General features: G+C 41.7%; 1 protein-coding gene across 5 annotated transcripts in view; it reads left to right on the top strand.

The window, feature by feature from the left end:
- The window catches only part of stard4 (StAR related lipid transfer domain containing 4), a 42755-nt gene extending 19299 nt beyond the window's left edge, over positions 1-23456 (top strand). For 4 of the 5 annotated variants that reach the window (XM_072583659.1, XM_072583674.1, XM_072583666.1 and 1 more), the window contains 3 exons: positions 6051-6177; positions 16807-16924; positions 23058-23456. In XM_072583659.1, coding sequence (XP_072439760.1) covers positions 6051-6177; positions 16807-16924; positions 23058-23284 — 472 coding nt within the window. In that variant the 3' untranslated portion in view covers positions 23285-23456. The remainder of the gene's footprint in view (positions 1-6050; positions 6178-16806; positions 16925-23057) is intronic. The other variant, XM_072583654.1, reaches the window with a different exon arrangement.
- Positions 23457-27090: the final 3634 nt, after the last annotated feature.

The raw sequence follows: 27090 nt of genomic DNA, 5'->3' as shown, positions 1-27090 counted from the left end.
TGGCTTTGCAGAGATTTTATCTATATTTCCCGTATAGGTCAGGGTCATCTGACTTGAATGCCTGAGACCTGGACTTCAGTTGGGAATGGATCTTCTGGTTTTTGTATGGTTCTGTTTGGGGAACACTCAGATTAACGTCTTTGGCATGCAGTCCTCTACACATTTATAGATGAAGTCTGTGACGGTATTGGCATACTCATTAGGTTGGCCGCTGAGTTCTTGAAAGTGGACCAGTCCTTTGACTCCAAGCAGTCACGTAGGATCTACAATATACCTTGCAGTAACACACCAAGGCTTCTCTAACAAGACATTCCAAACCTGTGGCCTTGACCACCCAGAAGGACATGGGCAACAGGTACATGGGAACACTACTACTTTCAGGTTCCTGTCCAAGTCACGCACCATCTTGGCATGGAACTGTGTTATTGTTCCTTCACTGTGTCAACATCCTGGAACTCCCTTCAATATTGTGGGTGATGCTATGCATCAAGAACTGCAGCAGTTTAAGAAGGCAGCTTGCCACCATTTCTGTCAGGACAATTAGGGATGTGCAATAAATGCTGGCCTTGCCAGTGACTTCACATCCTATGATTGAGTAAGAAATTGATAGATTTGGAGATGGTGGAAGCTGTGCATTGAGTAAAAATTGATAGAATGTACTGGAAAGGCTGGCTGTTCTTAGAATGGTTTAGTTGTCTGGTTTGGATGGTTTGCATCCCTGGTTGCTAAGGGAAGTAGGTATGGAGACTTCTCTAGCTTCTCAATCACTTCTCTAGCTTCCCACAGAGTTCTAGGGTACATCTGATCAGGTCCTAGGAATTTATCCACTTTTATGCATTTCAAGACATCCAGCACTTCTTCCTCTGTAATATGGACATTTATCAAGATGTCACCATCTATTTCCCCACATTCTATATCTTCCATGTCCTTCTCCACAGGAAACACTGATATAAAATATTCATTTAGTTTCTTCCCCCATCTCCTGCAGCTCCACACAAAGGCCGCCTGAGGGGCCCTATTCACTCCCTAGTTAACCATTTGTCCTTAAGGAGAATCCAAAGGGCTTTTACAAATACATTAACCCTATTTGACAAAGCTGTCTCATGTCCCCTTTTTGCCCTCCTGAGTTCCCTCTTAAGTATACCCCTACTGCCTTAATACTGTTCTAAGGATTCATTCGATCTATCCTGTCTGTATCTGACGTTTGCTTCATTCTTTTTCTTAGCCAAACCCTCAATTTCTTTAGTCATCCAGCATTCCCTGCACCTCCCAGCCTTTCTTTTCACCCTAACAGGAATATACTGTATCTGAACTCTTATTATTCCATTTCTGAAGGCTTCCCATTTTCCAGCCATCCCTTTACCTGCGAACATCTGCCCCTAATCAGCTTTTGAAAGTTCTTGCCTAATACGGTCAAAATTAGCCTGCATCCAATTTAAAACTTCAACTTTTAGATTTGGTCTATACTTTTCCATCACTATTTTAAAACTAATAGAGTTATGGTCACTGGCCCCAAAGTGCTCCCCCACTGACACCTCAGTCACCTTCCCTGCCTTATTTCCCAAGATTAGGTCGAATTTTACAACTTCTCTAGTAGGTACATCCACATATTCAATCAGAAAATTGTCTTGTACACACTTGACAAACTCCTCTCCATCTAAACCCTTAACACTATGGCAGTCCCAGTGCATGTTTGGAAAGTTAAAATCCCTGACCATAACCACTATTATTCTTACAGATAACTGAAATCTCATTTCAAATTTGTTTCTCAATTTCCCGCTGACTATTAGGGGATCTATAATACAATCCCAATAAAATGATCATCCCTTTCGTATTTCACAGTTCCACCCAAATAACTTCCCTGGATGTATTTCCAGGAATATCCTCCTTCTGTGCAGCTGTAATGTTATCCCTTACCAAAAATGCCTCTTCCCCCTTCTTTCTTGCCTCCCTTTCTGTCCTTCCTATTGCATTTGTATCCTGGAACATTAAGCTGCCAGTCCTGTCCATCCCTGAGCCACATTTCTGTAATTGCTATGATATCCCAGTCCCATGTTCCTAGCCATGCCCAGAGTTCATCTGCCTCTTGCATTGAAATAAATGCAGTTTAATTCATCAGTCCTACATTATTCTCTGCTTTGTCCCTGCCTGCCCTGACTGTTTGATTTGCCTCTTATCTCAACTGTACCAGTCTCAGATTGATCTCTTTCCTCACTATCTCCCTGGGTACCACCCCCCCAAGCTTACTAGTTTAAATCCTCCCAAGCAGCTCTAGCAAATCTCCCGTATATTAGTCCCCTTCCAATTTAGGTACAATCCATCCTTCTTGTAGAGATCACTTCAATCCCAGAAGAGATTCCAATGATCCAAAAATGTGAATCCTTCTCCCACACCCCAGCTCCTCAGTCATGCATTCATCTGCTCTATCCTCCTATTCCTACCCTCACTAGCTAATAACATTGGGAGTAATCCAGATATTACTACTCTTGAGGACCTCATTTTTAAATTCCTGCCTAACTTCCTGTAATCTTTCTTCAGAATCTCAAACTTTTCCCTTCCTATGTTATTGGTTCCAATGTGGATAGAGTTTGTAAGAAGGCCTATGGAGTATTATCGTTCATTAGCAGAGGGATTGAATTCAAGAGTCGTGAAGTGATGTTGCAGCTGTACAGGACTTTGGTTAGGCCACATTTGGAGTACTGTGTGCAGTTCTGGTCGCCTCACTTCAGGAAAGATGTGGAAGCTTTGGAGAGGGTGCAGAGAAGATTTACCAGGATGTTGCCTGGAATGGAGAGTAGGTCGTACGAGGATAGGTTGAGAGTTCTCGGCCTTTTCTCGTTGGAACGGCGAAGGATGAGGGGTGACTTGATAGAGGTTTATAAGATGATCAGAGGAATAGATAGAGTAGACAGTCAGAAACTTTTTCCCCGGGTACAACAGAGTGTTACAAGGGGACATAAATTTAAGGTGAAGGGTGGAAGGTATAGGGGAGATGTCAGGGGTGGGTTCTTTACCCAGAGAGTGGTGGGGGCATGGAATGCGCTGCCCGTGGGAGTGGTAGAGTCAGATTCATTGGCGACCTTTAAGCGGCATTTGGATAGGTACATGGATGGGTGCTTAATCTAGGATAGAAGTTCGGCACAACATCGTGGGCCGAAGGGCCTGTTCTGTGCTGTATTGTTCTATGTTCTATGTTCTATGTGTACAATGATCTCCTGCTAGTCCCTCTCCCCCTTGAGAACATTCTGCACCCTCTCTGAGACATCCTTAATCCTGATGCCAGGAGGAAATACACCATTCTGATTTTCCGTTGCTGGCCACAGAAACGTCTGTCTGTGCCTCGGACTAGAGAGTCCCCTAACACAAACCCAACATACCCCTCATTACATTAGAGCCAGTCTCGATACCAGAAACTTGGCTGTTTGTGCTACATTCCCCTGAGAATCCATCATCCCCTACGTTTTCCAAAACAGCATACCATTTTGAAAAAGGGATAGCCTCAGAAGACTCCTGCACTACATGCCTACCTGTTTTACCTTTCCTGGAGTTAACCCATTTATGTGACTGTATCTGTGACTTTTCTTCCTTCCTATAACTGCTATCCATCACACTCCCTTGGTCTTGTAAATTCTTCATTGCCTCTTACTGTTCCCCCAACCGATCCATTTGATCTGATAGGATTTGCAACCAATGGCAATTTTTGCAGATATAATCCTCAGTAACACGTAAACTCTCCCTATACCCCCACATCCAACAAGAAGAGCATAACACTCTACTCTGGGCCAATCTTTGCTTCATCCAGTCTACAGACCCAGAAAATAGCATTGTCTTATTCCTCTACTGCTCCAGGCTAACTTATTACTTATGGCTTATATTTTGAATTTTAATCAAGAGACATATCTCAATAAAACAAGAGGATGAAAAGATGGCAGACAAATTCATCAGTTTTGTGTCAGTCTTCACTAAACAGGAGACAAGTAGCATCCCAGAAATAGCTGTACAATTGTTTGACTTAAATCTAAGGTAGATAAACTTTTGTTAAGCACAAGTATTAAGGGAAATGGGCCAAAGATAGTTTATGAAGTTAAGCCACAGATCAATCTTGATCTCATTGAATGGTGGAACAGACTTAAGGGACTGAATTATCTACTCCTATTCCTAGATGAATTTTTGATAACCAAGGGGATGAAAGATTATCAGGGGTTTACAGACATGTAGAGTTAAGGTTAAAATCAGATCAGCCATGATCTTACTGAATGGCACAGCAAGCTTGAAGAGCCAAGTGACCTATTCTTGTTCTTTGTTTGTATATTCAATTGTGCAAATAGAAATAAGCATGAGCTAACAGCTAATCCAGAGACATGGCTGGAGGATGAAATAGATCAGTACGAGTAGTTCTGCGATAACACTCATTTCAGCAGCACAATTTGGCTTTAATGTCGCTGAAGAATTAGGGAATGGTATTTTGGAGAACGCTTACCTCTGTTAGCAATTGCTTGATTCCAGCAGGGATCAGTTCGCATTCTTCATTCTGCATATGCACCGATATGTGGACCAAAATCTCTGCACCATTCTGCACACGTGCCAATGTTCTTGCAACTCTATGCATGGACTGGTGTCTGCACTTATTTGCTGATGGTGCTGGTCTTTGCACTGTTCTGCATATGCACCGATGTCTGTTCTGAAGTCTCTGTGCCATTCTGCGTATGTGTTGATGTCAGCTGCTGACAGAGCAACTTTCTGTGAGAGGTACTGTACAGAGAGCAGCTTTCTTACATTTTTTAAATGTACCGTGTTAGATTTGCTTTTGTTTCCTTAATAAATATGATTTCAACCTTCATTCAGGCTGTGTCATACTTTGCGTTCGACTTCTGGGTGATTTTTGAGCCACCAAGAGTGATATGTTTTGCTGGTCTGCCCCTGACCTCACATTTCTCATACGCCCCATTGTTTTTATTAAGCAATTTTCTATTAAGCAAGGTTTTGCTGGAACGCAACTATGGTGTTACAGGAGAACTGCCTATACTCTGATGGGGATTGAGGGATGCACGATGCAAAATCAGCTTCAGGAACGCATTTGATTTGACATTCTTTTCAGCTTTGAAGAAAAACTAATTGGAAATGACCATTCACACATTAATTACATGGCCCAGCTTCACTCAAGTCCTATAAAAGCCACCTCCCCTTGAAGGACAATTGGACAAATATTCTAGTATTTTCTGCACAGGACATCCAAAGCATTGGCTATATGTCCAGGAAGTCTCCTGCATTGATTTATGGATTTTCAGAGGCAGTTTGTTATGGATCATGAGATTTATTACTAAAAGTACTGAATATGCTATTAAAGGGAATGAAGCTGAGTGGCTAAATAGCTTTTGACTTTCAGAACAAAAGGAAAGTGGAGTAATGAGTGGAATAGTTTTAGGTTCACAACCTATGTGATTGTCCTGGGAACTCATGCTTTTAATATATACAAGTGATTTCAGCATAGGCATAAAATCAGTAATATCACAGTTTAACATTATTTTAAGGGGGAGCATAATAAACTCTGAGTACGAATGCAGGACATTACAAAAGATAGAAGTCTGTGGTGAGATAAATAGGATTAGATTAGATTAGATTACCTACAGTGTGGAAACAGGCCCTTCGGCCCAACAAGTCCACACCGACCCGCCGAAGCGTAACCCACCCATACCCCTACATCTAGATCTAAATCTACCCCTTACCTAACACTACGGGCAATTTAGCATGGCCAATTCACCTGACCTGCACATCTTTGGACTGTGGGAGGAAACCGGAGCACCCGGAGGAAACCCACGCAGACACAGGGAGAACGTGCAAACTCCACACAGTCAGTCGCCTGAGGCGGGAATTGAACCCGGGTCTCCAGCGCTGTGAGGCAGCAGTGCTAACCACTGTGCCACCGTGCCACCGTTACCTTGGTTTAAAACATAATTCTTGTGACAATAATCATTTCTTTATGAGAAAGATTTGCATTTTCATGTAAAAGCAACATTGATTCTAACAAGGCAATTGAATATAATTTCCAGGTACAAAACTCAAGGGATTGTAAAGGAGCTTCCAAACAGGATAGTGGATTACATTCGCCCGGGTCCATATAGGTTAGATTGGGACAGTCTAATGACATCTTTGGACATTATTGGGGAATTTGAACAGGTAAGATGATTCATAGAATACTGACAAACAATTCCTGTATTTTTTAGCAACTTGCCTTCTCCATTTGTGAGAAGATTTTAGTCTGAAATCCTGCACAAAGTGAAAATCACAAATTGTCATTCGATTTTTAAAAAAAAAGTATAAGTTTCAAATGTTCTTTCTTTCTCCTTCATGCTTCTCTTCAAAATTCTTAGCTTTTCAAGCACTTTTTCTTAAATTGATGACAGGCTGTCTTCCTACTAAATGAAATTGCAATTTTATTTAATAAACATTTTCAGGATCTAGATGGAGGAGCTTTATCTTCGGGTAGAAGCAACATATCTCATGTAGTCAACAGGATTTTTTCTTTCAGTTTATTATTAATGGATTGCTAATTCATAAACCAAAAGTTGCTTGACTACCTCTGCAAGATGTTACAACTCTTTGGGGTAGTGCATGAGAAATCCAGCCCTGTTTTTGCCAAAGTCATCACCAGAAGTTAAAAATTTTTTTAAAATGTGTAAAATTCCCCAAACTACCTGACTTTCAGAACCGAACTGAAAAAAAAACATGGACCAGGTATACCTGCCAGGTCAACCAACCTGGTTTTTGAAGTTTCCTTTAAAACTGTCAGTGACATCTCTGCCACTTCCTTTGCTATTTCCAGTGCCAAATCTTAAACACAGTGCAGAACCTCATGTTTTCCTTCACCTGTATTCCAAAGCAATGCAACCCTGACCAAGAACTTTAGCAAACATTGTTACGCCTCACAGAGATATAGCGTTGGAATTGAGCACTGCTATTCCTGGAATTGTCACCAGAAGTTAAAGATTTTAAAGTTGATGTAATATTTCACAATTTATCTGGATGGTGGAACTCCCTTCCTGACAAGATTGTGGGCCCATCTACACCAAATGTGCTTCAAGAAGGCATCACTTCCTCGATCACTTCCACCACAAGTGTGCGCTGACCAGGAAATTCAGACTGAAATCATGCAAGCCACAATGGCAATAGATTATATTCTACTAAAGGACTTACAGTATGTCACAGCAAGTCAACAACCTATTCTCCTAACAAACAATTGGGATTGTTGTAGCACAGTCTAGGATAATGGCAGTGGCTTCACAGAACATAAACCAGTTATTCAGTCTCAACGGACAGCATTTGACCTCCGAATCAACCACTGCCCTTGCTATTTCTGACATGCAGTGCCAGGGAGAGAAATAAAGTCCTGACGCGTCTCTTGTTTGTAGGTCTTTTATTTGTCCCCATTTTATTGTCAGTCTCAATCATGCATGTTGAACTGCAAGGTTAAAAGAGATGCTTTTTGAAGCTTTTTGCTTCGGAATGGCATTGCTGATGTTAGATCAATGTTACTCACTGATTGATGTCATGGTCTGTCTACTTTGCATATTTCCAGGAAATAGTAAGTGTGTGTCACTTAGTTTTACCAATATGGTACCTGGAACATTTTGAAAGTCTGTGCATTGGGCTGTGAACTCAAATTTGGATTTTTAAGGGAACCTGTGGAACACAAAATGTACAATTACGCCCTCAGCACCTGGTCCTTTCTGTTTGTAAGTTTTGCCAAATGCAAATTTGGTGTCAGAGTTTCCTGTGATGTTTACTTCAAGCTGAAATGTACTTTTGTGAAATTGTGAAGGGGATTCTCAAATGCAAGGTTTTTTCTATTTAATATAGTAACAATACACAGTTGGACATGAAAGTAAGATAAATGTCTAACAGGTAATATAAATATAGCATCCCCTTTAAATCTAGTCACATTAACAATATACTATACTTCTATATTACTTCTGGGGGGATAAACTAAAAATGAGCCATATTTAAGAAAAGAATGCCTCTGTAACTTGGAAGTTTTGCTCATAATTGGTCAGGTTATCTGTACTGCTTCCGACAATTAGAGTCTTGAAGCACTGCCAAGAATTGGTTTATCTCATTTTCATGAACTGCTCAACCCTGTCATGTCTGCTGCATTTTGTTTCTGCTAAGTCCCTTCATGATGTACTTTGATTCCTGTAATCCTGTAGTGGGCCAGCGTCTGTACAGGAGGTGAGAGCATGACCTTGGTCGTCAGACAACATTACCCAGAGTATACCTGCCAAAATAACTGGTTGGGTGGATTTATGTTTTTGCTCTACGTCAAGTAGGTCTTGCATGCTGGAACTTTCTCCTGGAGTAGAGCAGGCACTGGGCCTTCCAAACTCAGGAGTCATTGTAATCATGTGCTTACACAAAATCTGCGAGGCTGCACCTTGGGAGGGAGAGAGGCAGTGCTTCCAGTGAAGGCAAAGATTGAAGCTGCAAATTGAGTCAAAGCTCCTCTAAGCCATGTAAGCCAGTGTTTTGTACTTGTGAAACTCCATCTCCACCTGAGGTGCTGCAGAATGCAGCTGGGATTTCAGACTTAGAGCTGCTCGAGGTCACTCTCCACTTCAACTCATGAGCCTTCTACCACCCATGCTACAACCACTGTGATAAAATTTTACAGGAGCATGTGGGCGGCACGGTGGCACAGTGGTTAGCACTGCTGCCTCACAGCGCCAGAGACCTGGGTTCAATTCCCGCCTCAGGTGACTAACTGTGTGGAGTTTGCACGTTCTCCCCGTGTCTGCATGGGTTTCCTCCGGGTGCTCCGGTTTCCTCCCACAGTCCAAAGATGTGCAGGTCAGGTGAATTGGCCATGCTAAATTGCCCGTAGTGTTAGGTAAGGGGTAAATGTAGGGGTATGGGTGGGTTGCGCTTCGGCGGGGCGGTGTGGACTTGTTGGGCCGAAGGGCCTGTTTCCACACTGTAAGTAATCTAATCATGAGGGCAGGCAAAGGCACAAAGGAACTGCACAAAGTTTAATGTTTGTATATAATGTGGAATATTTTAATTGGACAGGAATTGTTGTCATGGTGGCTTTTATTTTTATGTTGTAGTCAATTGGATGCTATGATAGGTTGTGGAACTGTGGATACAGGGTCGTTGGAGAACTGATGTTACAGTTAATGGTCACCTGGTTAGCCCTACCTAGTAAAAGTAAGGGGTTATTTAAGTTGTCTCCTCTATTCTTCTTCCTTTTCCTTATACACCTGCTTCTGAGCTACTTGTTGTATAGCTGGTGGCAAGGGCTAGTCTCTCATGGCAATGTTATGCAGCATGCAGTAGATGACAATGAATTTTGACAATTATTCTGTCAGTAAAAGCAGAGCTTCTCCTGAGTGATTCAAGCTGCAAAAGCATTGTTTCATCTTGCCAGCGGTCTGCTTTGTAACATTTCACATGCATGCTGCATGGGTTGCAGACTGCCTACCATTAGGCTTATGGTCAGTAATAAGTCTGTGGTTTGAATGGTGTCTCAAGTGCAGCTGGTCAGTGAAATACCACAGTATAAAGCCACTATGACTGCTGCCGGCAAAATGAACATCGAACTGGGTGGGTGTCCTGGTTAGATCACTATTTTCCTCCTTCGTCTTTCAGAAGCTTGTCCTGTTGTTTGTGGCTTATGTTATTCTCCAAAACATGCTGTATTCCAAGGGGAATGCCTACTACTTCATGCATCTCTGGGGCTACTTGTTTGTGGAGGAATCTTAATGTCAGTAAACGCTTGAGCATCTGTCACAGCACTTCCTGTAGATATTGGCAACTGCAGAAAGCACTGAACTCTTGTAAAATCATAGCAATAAGAAATCAGCCAGCAACTAACTGTTGATGCTCTTTTAAAATATTGTTGGTTGGAAATGAACTTTCCGTTGGCTTCAGTTGAGCAAGTTAAGAGAGTGTTAACTAGAGTTTTGAGCTCTTAAATGGCACTGTTGACATCAGTTAAGGTTACACACTGATTGAATGAAGAGTGAAAATCTTGTCCCCGTTGCAACATTTGGATCAAATGCCACTCTAAGCTTTGGATGAATAAGTAGCAAATAACAATTGTACCACACTTGTGCCAACCTCTAACCATCTCTAAGCAGTGAAAATCTAAGAACTTCCAATTACATTCAATTGAATCATATTTTCAAATTCCTCACTATTCTTATCTTGGTGAAGTCGCTATTGATTAGAAACTCAATGAGACCAAGATACTGTAGATAGAAAGCAGGTCAGAGGCTAGATATTCTACAATACAAGGGTCACCCCCAGACTTAACTGTTTCACTATCAACAATACACTTGTCAGTTGTGTGATGGAATACTCTCCACTTACCCTGAAATTCAGAGCATTCAGGATAAGTAATCCACCACTGTAAAATATTCCTAGTGCACAATAGCTCTAGGGCATTCCATTTACAACATGTGCTGCAGCAACTGTAAGGTTTCTTCTATGTCACCTCACAAATCCTCAATTTTTTTCATCTAGAAGGAAAAGGACACGTGGGAGCACCACTACTTCCAAGTTCTCCTCCAAGTCATGCTATTCTGAAGCATTTATCACCATTTCTTTATCATTGCTGGGTCAAATTCCTCGAAATCCCTCCCCAAGAGAACTTTGGGAAGCACGTTTACCACACAGATTTATACAGGTCGGGTTGCCAGCTCTCACTAAAAGTAAAGGATAGGGAATAAATGTTGATGTCACCTGCATGTCAAGCATGAATGTTTAAAAAATATATTCTACATTGGCCTATCAACATGCATTATTCTTACTGTTCTGGTTAGTTTCCTGCACTGAATGAACTTGATCTTGCCTAATGTTTCCAGCATATGTCCTAATTTGCAGCAAGTCCTGTTCACAATTCACCATTGTGCTCAGTGATTTGTTAAATTGATAATGTTATCACAGTGATTGTAATGAGGTCAGCCAGGTGGACCTTGTAGAACATGAGTTTCCCGATTGGACATGATTAACTGGCCCAATCAGGAAGCCCTGGGTGACAGATAAGAATAGGAGTGTCAGACATCCTGTTCACTCTGACAGCTGGCTCTGAGGGAGCTAGATCAATGTCAAGGACTCTCTACTTGTACATAAAGTGTAACTTGGTGATAGAATGTTGGCCTCTGTACAGTTGTTTCAGAGGTGAAGAGAGAAAAGCATGTTCCTAAAGAAATTTGCTCGCAACAATCGCCTTTGAGTTGGAGTAACAATTTCTGGCATCATGCCATTATTTGGGAAGCTAACTCACTCAATCCTACAATCAAAAACTGTGGAAAGAATGTTTTATTTTTTTCCAGGCAAATGACATTGGGGCAGATGAAAACAATGAGTAATTCTTCTGACAGCTTGTGGACCCACAGATTTTTAAACTATTAGGAACCTAATTTCCCTGAGGCACCAGATGCTAAAATCTTTCAAGAGTTGATGGATTTAGTTAAGGAATGCTATGACCCCAAACCTTGTTCAATTCTGAGGTGCTATCAGTTTTACTTAGTAATTTGAGAACCAGGAGAAACCAATGTTGGGATATTTAAGATGATTAGGAGATGTAGTGACTTTTGTTTAACCTTCAATGAGATGCTGAGAGATTGTTCTGTACATGGAATTAATGAGGTACCCTTGCAAAAGCACCTCCGAGCTGAAGCCCAATTGGACTACAACTGGCTTTATCATTGGAAAATGAGGCAAGTGGAGCCAATGAGTTGCTGTGTGTTCCGATGGAAGTGGACATCCTCACCAGTCCAACTGAGCTTGGGGCACATCATTTGAATGAAAGCAATTACATAACCTCACATATCCTGACTAGAGGGATCTAGGTCAGCCTACAGCAAAACCCCAAAACAAAGCCAAGCTTGGCCAAATGGTTAAAAATGTTCATCAGGATCCGGGCCACTAAGCAATTGTAGTTGCTGCCAGTATACGGACTTGAGACAGCAAAAGAGTCCCACTAAATCTAAATTGAGTAAGAGAACTCATAGGGAGAGTGTACACCCTGGAAAATCCACCTACATCTGGTTTGGGACAGTTAAATTGCTTCTCAACATCTGAATCAGAACCAATCAAAATAAATATCTAGTTAAATGATCACCTAGTTTTAATGGAGATCAATGCAGACACAGCCGTTTCAGTCATCATGGAACCAGTCTTTAACAAAATTCACTCTGGACTCCAACTCTTAGGTTTGTACCAGACCTCGTCTTGATTGAGAACCTATACCAGGGAACATTTACAGATTAAGGGTACAACTTTGGTTCTGGTCTCTTATAAGAAGAAACTGATTCAGTTACCATTAATTGTAATAAAACACTTGACCCAAACTTGATGAAGTGAAACTGGTTAATAAAAATTGACTCAACATTTTTCAGTTAGAAAATTGCTGCCTGAGTGATGTTTTCATTAAATACATAGATCTTTTTCAGTGAGGTCTAGGGTTTAGCAAAGGAGGGATTGCCACCTTGTATGTTGACTAGGGAGCAATTCCACAATTCTGCAAGGGCTATCCAGTGCCATTTGCCATATGGGCAAAAGTAGAGGCAGAAATCAGAAAGTTGGAAAGAGAAGGAATCATCAAACCCATCCAATTTGCAATTGGGCAGCACCTGTCATACCGTTTGTGAAGCCTGAGGGGTTGATTCACCTTTGTGGGGATTTTAAACAAATGGTAAACAGCTTTCTGCAGCTGGACAAATGCCCAATCCCTCGTATTGAGGATTTATCTGTAAAACTGGTAAGGGAAGCCATCCTTCACAAAACGGACATGAGCTCTGTGTACTTGCAATTGTAGTTTGATGAGGATTCCAAGACGTATGCTACAATTAATACCCATAAGAATTTGTACCAATATGAGGCGGCCATTTGGGGTACTGTCAACCTATACAATATTTCAGCAGACAATGGAGAGCATTCTGCAAATTCTATCCCAGATCACCATTAATCTAGATGATGTGTTGGTAACAAGGAAAACTAATAAGGAGCACTTAGATAACTTGGACATAGCCCTTAGATGCTTCTTCCAGGCAGATGCATGCCTGAGAAGGGAAAAATATGTGTTCCAGGCACCCTTAGTAACTTACTTGGGTATAGATTCAACAAGACCAGGTTACACCACTTGGAAACTAAAGTGAAGGCAATCAAAGGTGCCCCGGCTCCCATGTCTGTACCAGAGCTTAGGTCTTTCCTTGGACTCCATCCTAGCACCTTCGCATGGATTCTTTAAAAAAGGGTCAACTTTGGAAATGGTCATGTAGCCAAGTCATAGTTTTCAGGGAAGTGAACAAATCAGCTATGGTCTTCTGAGGTGTTGGCGAACAGTGATCCCAAGTGAAATCTGGTATTGACATGTGATACCTCCCTGTATGGCATCAGGCTCGTATTAGCTCATAGGTGGCCTAATGGGGAGAAACACGCAAAAGCGTATACATCCAGGACTTTGGCTAATGCATTGTGTAAATATGCTCATATAGAGGAGGAAGATTTGGCGATTATATGTGTAATCAGCAAGTTCCATTAATACCTTTTGTGGATATAAATTTGTAATAATAACAGAAGCAAACCCCTGCCATGTCTACTTCAAGAGGGCAAAGTTAAAAATCACACAACACCAGGTTTAGTCCAACAGGTTTATTTGGAATCACTAGTTGACAACCACCTGATGAAGAAGTAGTGCTTCGAAAGCTAGTGATTCCAAAAAAACTTGTTGGACTATAACCCGCTGTTAGATGAATTTTAACTTTGTCCACCACAGTCCAACACCAGCACCTCCAAATCAAGAGGACAAGACAGTGCCACCCGTAGCTCAGGCTGAATTCAGTTGTAGGGTCTAATACTTAGTGCATGTAATTACAAGTTGGAACATCGCCTGGGAGGCCAAGTAGCAAATGCAGATCCATTGAGCCGCTTTGTACTGGCAGATACACCACTGGTAGAGTCTGTAATGGCTTTAAATTTTCTGAACACACTTCTGGTCACAGTTGACAATATCAGACTTTGGACACAGGTCCGATCCTGCAAAACTGAAACTGCAAGTGGTGATGGGGAAAACCAAAGGGCCATCACAACCAGCCATAGAACCTTTTTGGACCCTGAAAGACAGAACACAGTAAAGGATGATGTGTGGAGCAAGAGTGATTGTCCTGAGCAATGGTTGCTGCCAGATACAGTCTGAATTCTAACAGGGTCATTCAAGAGTTTCCAAAATACAGATGCTGGCAAGAAGCTATGTCTGGTTGCCAAGATTGAATGCAGGTATAGCCACATTGGTGAGGCAGTGCCCAGAGTACGAACAAGGGCGAAACTTACTGCCACCTCACGTTCATGGGAATGATTGGGCAAACCCTGGACTCAGTTACACATTGACTATGCAGATCCTTTCATGGGCTCAATGTTCTTAGTAATTGTGCAAGCCTGATATAAGTGGCTGGATGTACATAAAGTCATTAATCAAACATGGGGACAATGATAGAACGTCTGTGCAATATACAGACTCCTGGAAGTGCTGGTTACAGATCATTGACAATCATTTACCAGCAGGGATTTTAAGTATTTCCTAAAGTCAAATGTGAGGTAGATAGGATAGTGAGGAAAGCGTTTGGTATGCTTTCCCTTTATTGATCAGAGTATTGAGTACAGGAGTTGGGAGGTCATGTTGTGGCTGTACAGGACATTGGTTAGACCACTGTTGGAATATTGCGTGCAGTTCTGGTCTCCTTCCTATCAGAAAGATGCTGTGAAACTTGAAAGGGTTCAGAAAAGATTTACAAGGATGTTGCCAGGGTTGGAGGATGTGAGCTACAGGGAGAAGCTGAACAGGCTGGGGCTGTTTTCCCTGGAGCATCGGAGGCTGAGGGGTGACCTTATAGAGGTTAACAAAATTATGAGGGGTATGTATAGGACAAATAGACAAAGTCTTTTCCCTGCGGTCAGGCAGTCCAGAATTGGAGGGTATAGGTTTACAGTGAGAGAGGAAAGATATAAAAGAGACCTAAGGGGCAATTTTTTTCACACAGAGGGTGGTACGTATATGGAATGAGCTGCCAGAGGATATGGTGGAGGCTGGTACAATTGCAACATTTAAGGGGCATTTGGATGGGTATATGAGTAGGAATGGTTTGGAGGGATATGGTCCGGGTGCTGGCAGGTGGGACTAGATTGGATTGGAATATCTGGTCGGCATGGATGGGTTGTACCGAAGGGTCTGTTTCCATGCTGTACATCTCTATGACTCTATGACTCTAAATGGTATTCATCATACAAGGACAGCTCCATACCATCCACCATCTAATGGTCTGGCAGAAAGAGCAGTCCAAAATTTGAAGGCAGGCTTAAAGAAACAGCCTACAGCTCCACTGGATAATAACTGTTCCGGTTCCTATCTGACTGTAGGATCAACTCTCATGCAACTACGTGATTAGCTCCTGCAGAGCTGCTAACAGGGAGAAGACTCCACACCAGGTTTAATCTGACCTTGTTGGACGGTGAAACAGCATAAGGAACACCAATGCCAGTCACAAGAGTCTACAAACTGAGACAGACAATTTACTTTCGAGAATACACTTTGGTGTAGGAACCACAGGAATGGCCCGACATGGATAAGACAATGGTTGAGGTGAGTTCAAGTCCAGTGACTTATAAAGTTTGGGTAGGTGCAACGTTCTTGAACAAGCATGTGGACCATATGAAAGCTGCAAACTCGCAAACAATGTGGGAGTAAAACATGGCTGGCTCCTCAACTGCCTTTCCAACTGTTCTGGAACCCATGGGTTCTCATCCTCCATCAAGCATTGAAGATACCTTGGAATCTGAGATGGACATGACGGACGTTGTCACTGCAATACTTTTGCCACCTGAAGAGAATTAATTTCTTCTGAGATGCTCCACACGCAGTGGGCGAGCTACTGTGCGGTATACACCGCCCATATCAAAGGCAGAGTTGGAGGAACCTGATCCGGTGCTAAAATGCTCCAGGATGAATTACAAAAGAAAAGAACCAGCCTAATGTCTTGCACTGTGAGGGGAGGGATGTAGTGATTGTAACGAGTTCAGCCAGTTGGACCATGTTCCCTGATTGAGGCTGTTAATCTGGTCCAATCAGGGAGCCCTGGCTGACTGATAAGGACAGGAATCTTCAGAGGTTCTGTTCACTCTGAGAGCTGGCTCTGAGGGAGCTGATCAGTGTCAAATACTTTATACATATAAAGAGAGGGTGACTTGGTGATGGGATACTGGCCTGTGTGGACTTATAAGAAAAAAAAAAGAACAGGAGTCTAAGAGGTTTTGTTCACCCTGACAGCAGGCTCCGAGGAAGCTATAGTGTCAGGGATTCTCCATATGTAAATAAAGAGTGAGTTGAAGTTGGGGTACCAGCCTCAGAAAACATGACAGTAAGATTCGTAATAAAGAAACAAAATATTATGTTTGTGTGCATGCAACCGCAAGAAATGCAAAACTTACGCCCACAACTCTCCCCTCACTTCCCTCCAAGGCCCCAAGGGATCCTTCCATATCCATCATAAATTCACCTGCACCTCCACACACATGATTTACTGCATCCGCTGCACCCGATGTGGCCTCCTCTACATTGGGGAGACAGGCCGCCTACTTGCGGAATGTTTAAGAGAACACCTAAAGCCTTCTTCAATGTATCAGATTTTGTGGATAATATTTGTCAAATGCCTTGGACTGTTTTACTATGTTCAAAATGCTATATAAATGCAACTTGGTTGTACAGGAAGGTAGAAAATTTTGAAGAACTTAATATATTAATTTTCTCCTTTACAGCAGGGTTCCTGTTTGATGCGTTACACTACAGCAGGACAGTTGTGGAATCTCATCGCACCAAGAGAGTTTATCGACTTTTCCTATACCACTGATTACCAGAATGGACTGCTATCTTGTGGTAAGTACATGAAGCTAAATTTACAACCTTCTGATTCCTGCTTTTCCTTCAAGGAACACCGGTCTTCTGCCTGATTTCAATTCAGTCAGTTTGGGATTCTAAAAGTGTGCGGAATTGTGGGTAGAAAACAATAATAAAACAGTCTAGAGCAATAAGAAGTTATAGCTTCTAAATGCGACTGAATTCTAATGGAGAGACTTCTGGAGGTTTTAACTTCAAAGGCAAACAGAATTGAGGTAAATTTTTCACTAATCACAAATTAGTAGAAAAGTGCTGTTTACCCATTCATTTCTCATGCAGATATTTATTTATTGATCTTCAAATGCTGGTTCTCTATTTGAGATATTTGTAGCTGAGTTGCTCCCAGTTGCTTGCTGGCAGGTGGAAAAGAGAATATTTTTGATTTTTAGTTAAAAAGTCACACAACATCAGGTTATAGTCCAACAGGTTTATTTGGAAACACAAGCTTTCGGAGCACTGTTCCTTCATCAGGTGGTTGTGGAGTATAAGTTCGTAAGACATGGAATTTATAGCAAAAGTTTAAAGTGTGATGTAACTGAAATTATATATTGAAAAAGACCTGGATTGTTTGTTAAGGCTGTCATCATTTAGAATGAACATGTTGGTTTCAGTTCTTTTATATGTAAATCACCAAACGTTTAAAAATTTACATTCTCTAGTGAACTTTAACAATTGGTATCGTGTCAGCCCAGGTAATGCATTTAAAGTGTGAGGTGCCCTGTGTGAGACTGCCTGTGTCAAATGTTCAGACTGATTCTAATCTAAAAAAGGGATTTACAGAATCTTACATGGATTCATGCAGTTTTTGAGCAAAATAAAATGTAATTCTGCAAGTACAAATTCACCCCACAAACTTTTATGTGGGTGTGTGTGTGTGTGTGTGTGTGGCGGGGTATGAGTGTCTGTGAGAGAGTGCGTATCTGTGTGAGTGTGAGTGTAAAGGAGTATACGTCTGTGAGAGTGTGCTTGTGAATGTAGGCATGTATGTATGAGAGCGAGCTTGTGTATGATAGAGCGTCTGTGTGAGTGTATGGGTCTGTAGGAGTCTGTGAATGTGTGACTGTCCGTGTGTGTCTGTCTGTCTCACACAGACAGATGCAGACTTACAGACAGACTCAGACACTCCTACACATACACATTCTGACAGACCCATACACTCAGGCAGACCCTCTCTTAGTCACAAGCTCTCTCTTGTATGCTCACACATATACTCCCGCACTCATAAGCACCCTCTCACAGACTTGTATCCCTTTATAACCATACACACACACACTCACAGACACTCATAACCGCCTCCCTACCCCCTACATACACATCCACATATAAATTTGTGGGGTGAATTTGTATTTGGAGAATTACATTTTATTTTGCTGAAAAACTGCATGAATCCATGTAAGATTCAGTAAATCCCTTTTTTTGGATTAGAATCAGAACATTGTGGCACAGACAGTCTCGCTCAGGGCACCTCACACTTTAAGTGCATTATCTGGGCCGACATGACACCAATTGTTAAAGTTCACTTGAGAATGTAAATTTTAAAAAAGTTCTCTGATTTACATGTGAAAGAACTGAAACCAGCATGTTCATTCTAAAAGATGAGAGCCGTAATAAACAATCCAGGTCTTTTTCATTGCATAATTTCAGTTACATCACACTAAACTTTTGCTATAAGTTCCGTGTCTTACAATCTTATACTCCACAACCATTTGATGAAGGAGCAGTGCTCCAAAAGCTAGTGCTTCCAAATAAATCTGTTGGATTGTAACCTGGTGTTGTGATTTTTAACTTTGTACACTCCAGTCCAATACCAGTATCTCCAAATCATTTTTGATTCTGATAGTTTGAACACTCAATGCTAGAAAACTTTAGGAATAATTACTCCCATAAGTTCATTGTACAAATTGTGCATCACATATCGCCTCGCAAAGGACTAGATTATTGATGTACGCTCCCAGTGGTAAGGCTTTGTGTAAGGCTGTACATTAGTAAAATTTTCACTGTACGAATAGATGAACATACAATTTAGGAACTGGAGTTGGTCATTCAAACCTGATCCACCATTTCATAAGATCATGGTTGATCTGTTTGTGCCCTCAGCCCCATACTCCTATCTATCCTGAAAACCTTTTGACTTCCTTGTTTGTCAAGAATCTATCTACTTTGCCTTACAAATATTCAATGACCCAGCTATCACTGTTCTCTCAGGAAAATAGTTGCAGAGAGTCCCAACCTCTGAGAAATAAACATCTCATTTTCATTTTAAATGGAAGAACCCATATTTCTAATCTGTATCTCTTAATTCTAGTCTGTCCCATAACAGAGAATCCTTTCAGCGCTTACCCTGTCAAGTCCACTCAAGATCTTTTATCTCTCAATAAAATCACCTTTTATTCTTCTAAACCCCAATAGGTACAGACTGAGCAAAAGTGAGGACTGCAGGTGCTGGAAACCAGAGTTTAAATCAGAGTGATGCTGGCAAAGCACAGCAGGTCAGGCAGCATCCGAGGAGCAGGAAAATTGACGTTTTGGGCAAAAGCCCTTCATCAGGAATAGCGGCAGGAAGCCTCCAGAATAGAGAGGTACATGGCGGGGGGGGGAGTAGCAAAGACTACAATAGGTGAATGGGGGTGGGGTGAAGGTGATAGGTCAGAGGGGAGGGTGGAGCGGATAAGTGGGAAGGGAGATTGTCAGGTAGGACAGGTCATGGGGACAGTGCTGAGCTGGAAGGTTGGAACTGGGGTGAGGTGGGGGGAGGGGAAATGAGGAAACTGGTGAAATCCACATTGATGCCCTGGGGTTGAAATGTTCCGAGGCGGAAGATGAGGCATTCTTCCTCCAGCCGTCGGGTGGTGAGGGAGTGGCGGTAGAGGAGGCCCAGGACCTGCATGTCCTTGGCAGAGTGGGAGGGGGAGTTGAAATGTTGGGCGACAGGGCGGTGGAGTTGATTGGTGCTGGTGTCCTGGAGATGTTCCCTGAAGTGCTCTGCGAGGAGGCATCCAGTCTCCCCAATGTAGAGGAGACCACATTGGGAGCAACAGATACAATAAATGACATTGGTGGATGTGCAGGTGAAACTTTGATAGATGTGGAAGGCTCCTTTGGGGCTTTGGATGGTAGTGAAGGAGGAGGTGTGGGCACAGGTTTTGCAATTCCTGCGGTGGCAAGGGAGGGTGCCAGAACGGGAGGGTGGTTTGTTGGGGGGTGTGGACCTGACCAGGTAGTCACGGAGAGAACAGTCTTTATGGAAAGCGGAAAGGGGTGGGGAGGGGAATATATCACTGGTGGTGGGGTCCGTATGGAGGTAGCGGAAATGTCGGGGGATGGTATGGTTTATGTGAAGGTTGGTAGGGTGGAAGATGAGGACAAGAGGGGTTCTGTCCTTGTTACAGTTGGAGAGGTGGGGTCTGAAGGCGGAGGTGCGGGATGTGGATGTGTGGATGAGATGCGTTGGAGGGCATCTTCAACCATGTGAGAAGGGAAATTGCAGTCTCTAAAGAAGGAGGCCATCTGGTGTGTTCTGTGGTAGAACTGGTCCTCCTGGGAGCAGATACAGCAGAGGCGGAGGAATTGGGATTACAGGATGGCATTTTTGCAGGAGGTGGGGTGGGAAGAGGTGTAATCCAGGTAGTTTGAGAGTTGGTAAGTTTGTAAAAAATGCCAGTGTCAAGTCGGTCAACATTAATGGAGATGGAGCGGTCCAGGAAGGGGAGGGAAGTGTCAGAGATAGTCCAGGTGAATTTAAGGTTGGGGTGGAATCTGTTGGTGAAGTTGATGAACTGCTCAACCTCCTCACGGGAGCACAAGGTGGCAGACTGAGTTGATCCATGGTGGCTCAGTGGTTAGCACTGCTGCCTCACATTACCAGGGTCCCAGGTTCGGTTCCAGCCTCAGGTGACTGTGTGTGGAGTTTGCACATTCTCCCCGTGTCTGTGTGGGTTTCCTCCAGGTGCTCCGGTTTCCTCCCACAGTCACAAATATGTGCAAGTCAGGTGAATTGGCCATGGTCAATTGCCCATAGTGTTAGGTGCATTAGTCAGAGGGAAATGGGTCTGATGGATTACTCTTCAGAGGGTCAGTGTGGACTGTTGGGCTGAAGGGCCTGTTTCCACACTGTAGGGAATCTAATCTAATCTTCCAATAAGATAATTCCACACCCCATCCAAATTATCAATCAAGTGAACCTTCTCTGACCTGTTTCTAATGCATTGATATCAGTTCTTACATATTAGACTAAAACTGTACACAGTATTCCAGGTGTAGTGTCACCAACATCCAACATAAATGTAGCAAGTCATTTCTACTTATATATTGTGGAGGTGCCGGTGCTGGACTGGGGTAGACATAGTCAGAAGTCACATAACACCAAGTTGTAGTCCAACAGATTTATTTGAAATCACAAGCTTTCAGAGCGCTGTTCCTTTATCAGTTGAAGTGGAGGGAAGCGCACAGGCATATATATGGGCAAATATATTCCATTCCCTTTGTAATAAACAACAATTGTCATCTTCCTGCTATATTGGGAGATGATAACATGGTGGTAATGTCACTGTATTAGTAATTCAGCAGACCCATACTAATATTCTGGGAATAAAGTTTTAAATACTGCCTTGGCAGATGGTGAAATTTGAATTCAACTAAAAAGTTCTGGAATTAATCAATGTTGACCATGTAATCATTGTTTCAGCAAAAATATCTGGTTCACTAATATCCTAGAGGGAAAGAAATCTGCTGTCCTTGCCTGGTTTGGCCTGCATATGACTTGAGACCCACAGCAATGTAGTTGTTTCTTCTATGGCTTAAAAAGAGAGTGCCAGAGAAACTCTGCAAGTACAGTAGCATCTGTAGGTAGGGAAACAGAGTTAATGTTTCAAATCCAAAATTATTCTGAAGAAGAATCATAATGGACATGAATTGTTAACTCTATTTCTCTCTCCACAAATGCTGTCAGACTTGTTTTTCCATCAGATTTCCAGCATCTGCAGCATTTTGCTTTGATAATCAGTCCAAGGAAACTAGGCATGGGCAACAAGTGCTGACTCAGACAATTCCCACAGCCCCCACAAGAATAAAAGATCACTTGCTATACCTGTATACTAACTTCTTGTAATTCATGTACCGAGGTTTGTTTGAACCTCAGATTTCTGCAACCTCCCTTTCTCTCCATTAAAAAATATTTTTTTCTAATTTTCCTGCCAAAACGAACAAGTTCACATTTTCCTAGTTGTACTCCATCTGCCAATTTTTTTGCCTGCTCACTTAAGGAGTCTGCAAAGCATATACATAGATTATTACTATTTCACAACTTGTTTTCCTACAATCTTTGTGTCATCAACAAATTTAACAACCATACAACTAGTTCCACCATTCAAGTCATTGACATAAATTGTAAATAGTTGCAGTACTCCACTCATCACATTTTGCCAAACCAAAAATGATCGATTTATACCTAGTCTCTGCTAGCTAGTGTGAACTTTGCACAGTGAACCTTGAGAAAGTGACAACTGCAAATGCTAGAGATTAGAATCAGGAGTGTGGTGCTGGAAAAACACAGCTGGTCAGGCATCACTAAGGGCTTATGCCTGAAATGACGATTCTCCTGCTCCTTGGCTGCTGCCTGCCTGGCTGTGCTTTTCCAGCACCACACTCTTGACAGTGAACTTTGATGTGGAACTTTGTGTATTGCCTTCGGAAATTGTGAGTACAGTATATTCAAAGATCCCTCTTCATCTTTCCTAGCTTGTTATTTCCTCAAAAAAACTCCAATCACTATTTCAACTTGATTTACTTTCCATAGAACAATATTCTAACTTCATTGAAAATTTTAATATGTCCTGCCATTTTTTCATCAATAAGGTTCCAGAATTTTCCAACCCCACTTCAGTGGACCTACCTAATACTTGTAACTAAAATCAGTATTTCTCTTTTTTTTTTGAAAAATATCATTAAAAAACAACGTTTAAGCATTATTTCCCAGCCAAGAGATTTTTATGGTAAGTTGAATGTTTTCAGTACATATAATGTAGTCTTGAAAAAAACATTTAATTATTTTGGAGAGTAACATTTGAAATGTCTACTTCTATTAATTGGCAATCTTTTTGATGACCTAATGCAGGAATAAGTGTCGAATATGGGCAGGAACAAACAAATTTTGTTCGTGGATTTAATCACCCATGTGGATGGTTTTGCGTTCCTTTGAAGAATGAACCTGACTACAGCCTCTTGACTGGCTTTATTCAGACCGATTTACGAGGAATGCTGCCTCAGACTGCAGTGGACTCTGCAATGGCAAATTCATTAGTCAACTTCTACATTGAACTCCGGAATGCTTTGAAAATTTAGATTTAAATGAAAATAATAACTATTTTCATATTTAATTTCTTGACATAAATTCCTTCCTACTGTGCTACAGAGCTTGGGTAGGTAATAAGTGCAATATTCTTTGGCTGCGGCCATACTTAGTGTTTCAGCATTTAATGTATCTTTTCTGCGTATAAAAGCAATATTACAATTTTGATGTATTGAGATTAGTAACTGTTTATAGATAATCAACTTAAATTCTGATCACTATGTACTTAATATATTTTAGCGACATTATTTGAAATTCAAAGAGTAAAATATTGTAATTCAACAAACTAAGAAAATCTGTTTAGACTGGAGGCCAAACATTGAAAGGCCATAAATTTCAAATGCAAAGTGCAAATTTGACATTGCAGGTGCCAGTTTATCTCCAAACTGGCATCCATAGTGTGAATAGGAACATCCAGTGCTGGTTGCACCAGAAATAACTTTAGCCAAGCTCTTACCATGCACAGGAAGGGAGTAACCTCAGGAATTTTGAGGGATTGGCACATCATGACATCAGTTAATGCTGATTTGCTGCCAGCAATGTAATTGAAAGTTCAACAGTCCAGATAATATCCTATGTTAAAATATGCTTTCAGTAGCAGAAAGAACTTCCCCCTCAGCATTATTTAAATAAATCAACAGCTTCCAAATTATTTGCTGATTAATTCCCATTAGCTCTTGATGTGACTGTAAACATTTTTGATGGCTTGCAGAGTTAAGAGATGCTAAAGTACACAAGGAGTGCTGAAGGACTTTGCCATGCCTTAAAGGAATCTGCACTATCTACTCCAATCAGAAATGTAGATCTTTTCAATGCTCTTGATCTGTGGGATGACACGGAAAATGAGTAGAAGCAGCACAAAGCAGGGATGAAAAGGGCTCTTGGTAAGATACCGTATTTGACAAATGTTCAGGGAAAGGGCGGCACAGGGGCTTAGTGGTTAGGCCAGATGCCTCTCAATGCCAGGGACCAGGGTTCGATTTCAGCCTTGGGTGACAGTCTGTGTGAAGTTTACATATGCTCCCCATATCTGCATGGGTTTCTGCCAGCTGCTCCTCTTTCCTCCCACAGACCAAAGATGTGCAGGTTAGGTGGATTCCCCATGTTAAATTGTCTGCAGTGTCCAGGGATGTCAGGCTGGGTGGGTTAGCCACAGTAATTGTAGGGTTATGGAGATGGGCTAGTGGGCTTTGTTTGGGTGGGATATTCTTCAGAGGGTCAGTGCAGACTTGATGGCTGAACATCCTCTTTGCACACTGTAGGGATTCAGTGATTCTCTGAGAATTCTACTACCAGAACCTCTCAGTGAAGAATAGTGTTAGATATCACTACTTAGCTAAAGATGTTTACTCTGAAATCTGCTACCTGCTGCAATCACACTACATCTTGAAAGAAGGATGAGGGTGACATTGCCAGTTGTATGGAAGTGACCCAGCCATGAACTTTAATGAGGATTATAGGCTTCTCTGTGATTCAACATATCATTGACTGCATACAGACCATTTTTAAAAACATGGCCTCTGAGTGTTATATGTACAGCAACTAGAAGGGAGTCCCATCCCTCAAGGTCCTACTATTTTGTGACCATATGCAGCAAATCATGCAGGTCATGTCTGGTATCCTGGAAGCAGTCCTGTTACATTCTGTGGCAGCCTGCCCTCTGCAGCAAGGGACTTCAGCTATCACTGCAAACCAGAAGTGGATGCTTGGTTGCTTGGGCTGTTCTCTAATCACGTGATTCTTGACAGGCTTTCTGGCAGGCCTACTCTTATGCCAAGTATTTTGTTATGCATAAGTGTCACTCCATCAAAGTCCACACCTGAGTTCATGATAGCAGCATTCGTGTGACTTTATTTTCAGGAAAGTTGACATCTTTCCTGCTGTCCTCTCACACCCGATGTCTGCGTCTCAACACCTGCAGAGATTTGTGCACTGTCATTATCTGAGCTGGTGGCTGCAAGGTTAGAGTGAGTGACACTGTTCCTTCTCCATTATTGCCTTCCTGCTTTTCTAAATTCTCCTTTTAGGATGGGAGGGTAACTTACTGACAATTAATTTATCAAGTAGAAAACAAAGCATACAAAAATGGGTCATTTTCATGCTGAGACCTCACCTGTTTAGAATCCGTATCAATGAGTTTGGTGAATAAACTGAATATACGTAGCAATATTTACTGATGTCACAAAGGTAGGTAGGAAAGTAAGTTGTGAAGATGTAATTGGCATCTGCAAAAAGATATAGATAACAGCTTAAGTGAGTGAGCAAAAAGTTGGCAGATGGAGTGGAAAATTAGGAATTTGTCTGTCTTGGAATGAAGAACAGAAAAACAGCATATTATTTAAATAAAGAAAAAGCAGAAATCAGAAACAGAGGGATGAGTGCCTTAGTACTTGTATTTCAAAACAGTTTATGTACAGGAACAGTAAGTAATTAAGAAGGCAATTGAATACTGTTAATTATAAGGAATGGAATATAAAGTAAGGATGTTTTGCTGCAGTTGTACACTGGTGAGATCATAATTGTACAGTTTTGTTCTCCTTATTTAAGAAAGGCCATAACCAAATGAGAAGCATTTCAGAAAAGGTTTACTTGATTGGTTTCTGGAATTGTTTTGAGGAAGTTGAGCTGCATGGATCTGTACACATTACAAGATGTGATCTTATTAAAACATAAGATTCTGAAAAGATCTAATAGGGTTATTACCAAGTCAATATTTCCACTTTTGGGAGAGACTAGAAGACACACTTTTAAAATATGGCATTTCCTATTTAAGATGGAAATAAGGGGAGTATTTCTCTCTGAGGGCCCTGATTTATGGAACCCTTCCCCAGAAAGTGGTGGAGGTTGGGCCATTGAATATTTTTAAGGTATATGTAGATTGTGACTAACATAGCTGAGAAAGTATTGGGGGTTTGCAAGGAAGTGTAGACCATAATCAGATCAACTGGTATTGAATTGTTGAGTAAGTTCATGGGGCTGAATAGCCAATCCTGGCCCTTTTCCATCACACTCTTATTCGGTATCTGAAAAGAGAAAGGCATAAGTCTCAGTGACAGGAAGAGTGGAGTTGTGTGGGAGAATGCAGTGCGTCCTTCATCATTTATTGGTTGTAGATCGAACAAGCTTGTGATCAGATGAGGGGAAAGCAGAATGTAAGAAGGATAGGTGAACTCATCAAACTCTAATTGTATCAACACTATCACCACTTCCAACATCTCCCTTACTGGTCAGGTCTCAAGTTATGTGACACTGTGTCCAGCATGAGAGGGAGAAATAGTGTCAGTGACCGTCCTGTAATCTGTTTTGTTGACCTGACTGTCATGCTTTAATAAATGCCAGTGTGAAACTGTATGAGATGAAGTGAACCTGTGAAGTAAGAGGTATGGAGCATAATTGATACATAATGTTGATAGGTGAATAATTGGATTTTGTGTATTGAGTCCTGTGAGAGGCCCATGACAGTTATGGCAATGAAGATGTATTTATTGACCTTAGCCATAGTAGTGACATCACCGAATCTCTTGAAACTCTGTTTCTAGGACCTAAGAACTAGACTTTTGCCACTGTTCACCACAATTACCTGCTCCCAGTGTCTTCTGAATGTTGTCTGCAGGGCCTCTTGAGAGATGACATTACCCCTCCACTGTACCTCCTTGACCAAGGTTTCCAGTGTACTATTTGAAAGCCCTGTTCGAACTTCCGCAACAATTTTCAGCAGCTGTACCTCCCTTTTAGGGTGGAGGCAGGTATTAGGTGGTGTAGACTAACTTTAATTTGTACCGACCTCTAATATTTTCCT

This window comes from Chiloscyllium punctatum, chromosome 2, assembly GCF_047496795.1.
Source record: "Chiloscyllium punctatum isolate Juve2018m chromosome 2, sChiPun1.3, whole genome shotgun sequence".
Lineage (NCBI taxonomy): Eukaryota > Metazoa > Chordata > Chondrichthyes > Orectolobiformes > Hemiscylliidae > Chiloscyllium > Chiloscyllium punctatum.
The sequence above is the reverse complement of the archived record's forward strand: the minus strand, read 5'-3'. Positions and strand labels throughout refer to the sequence as shown.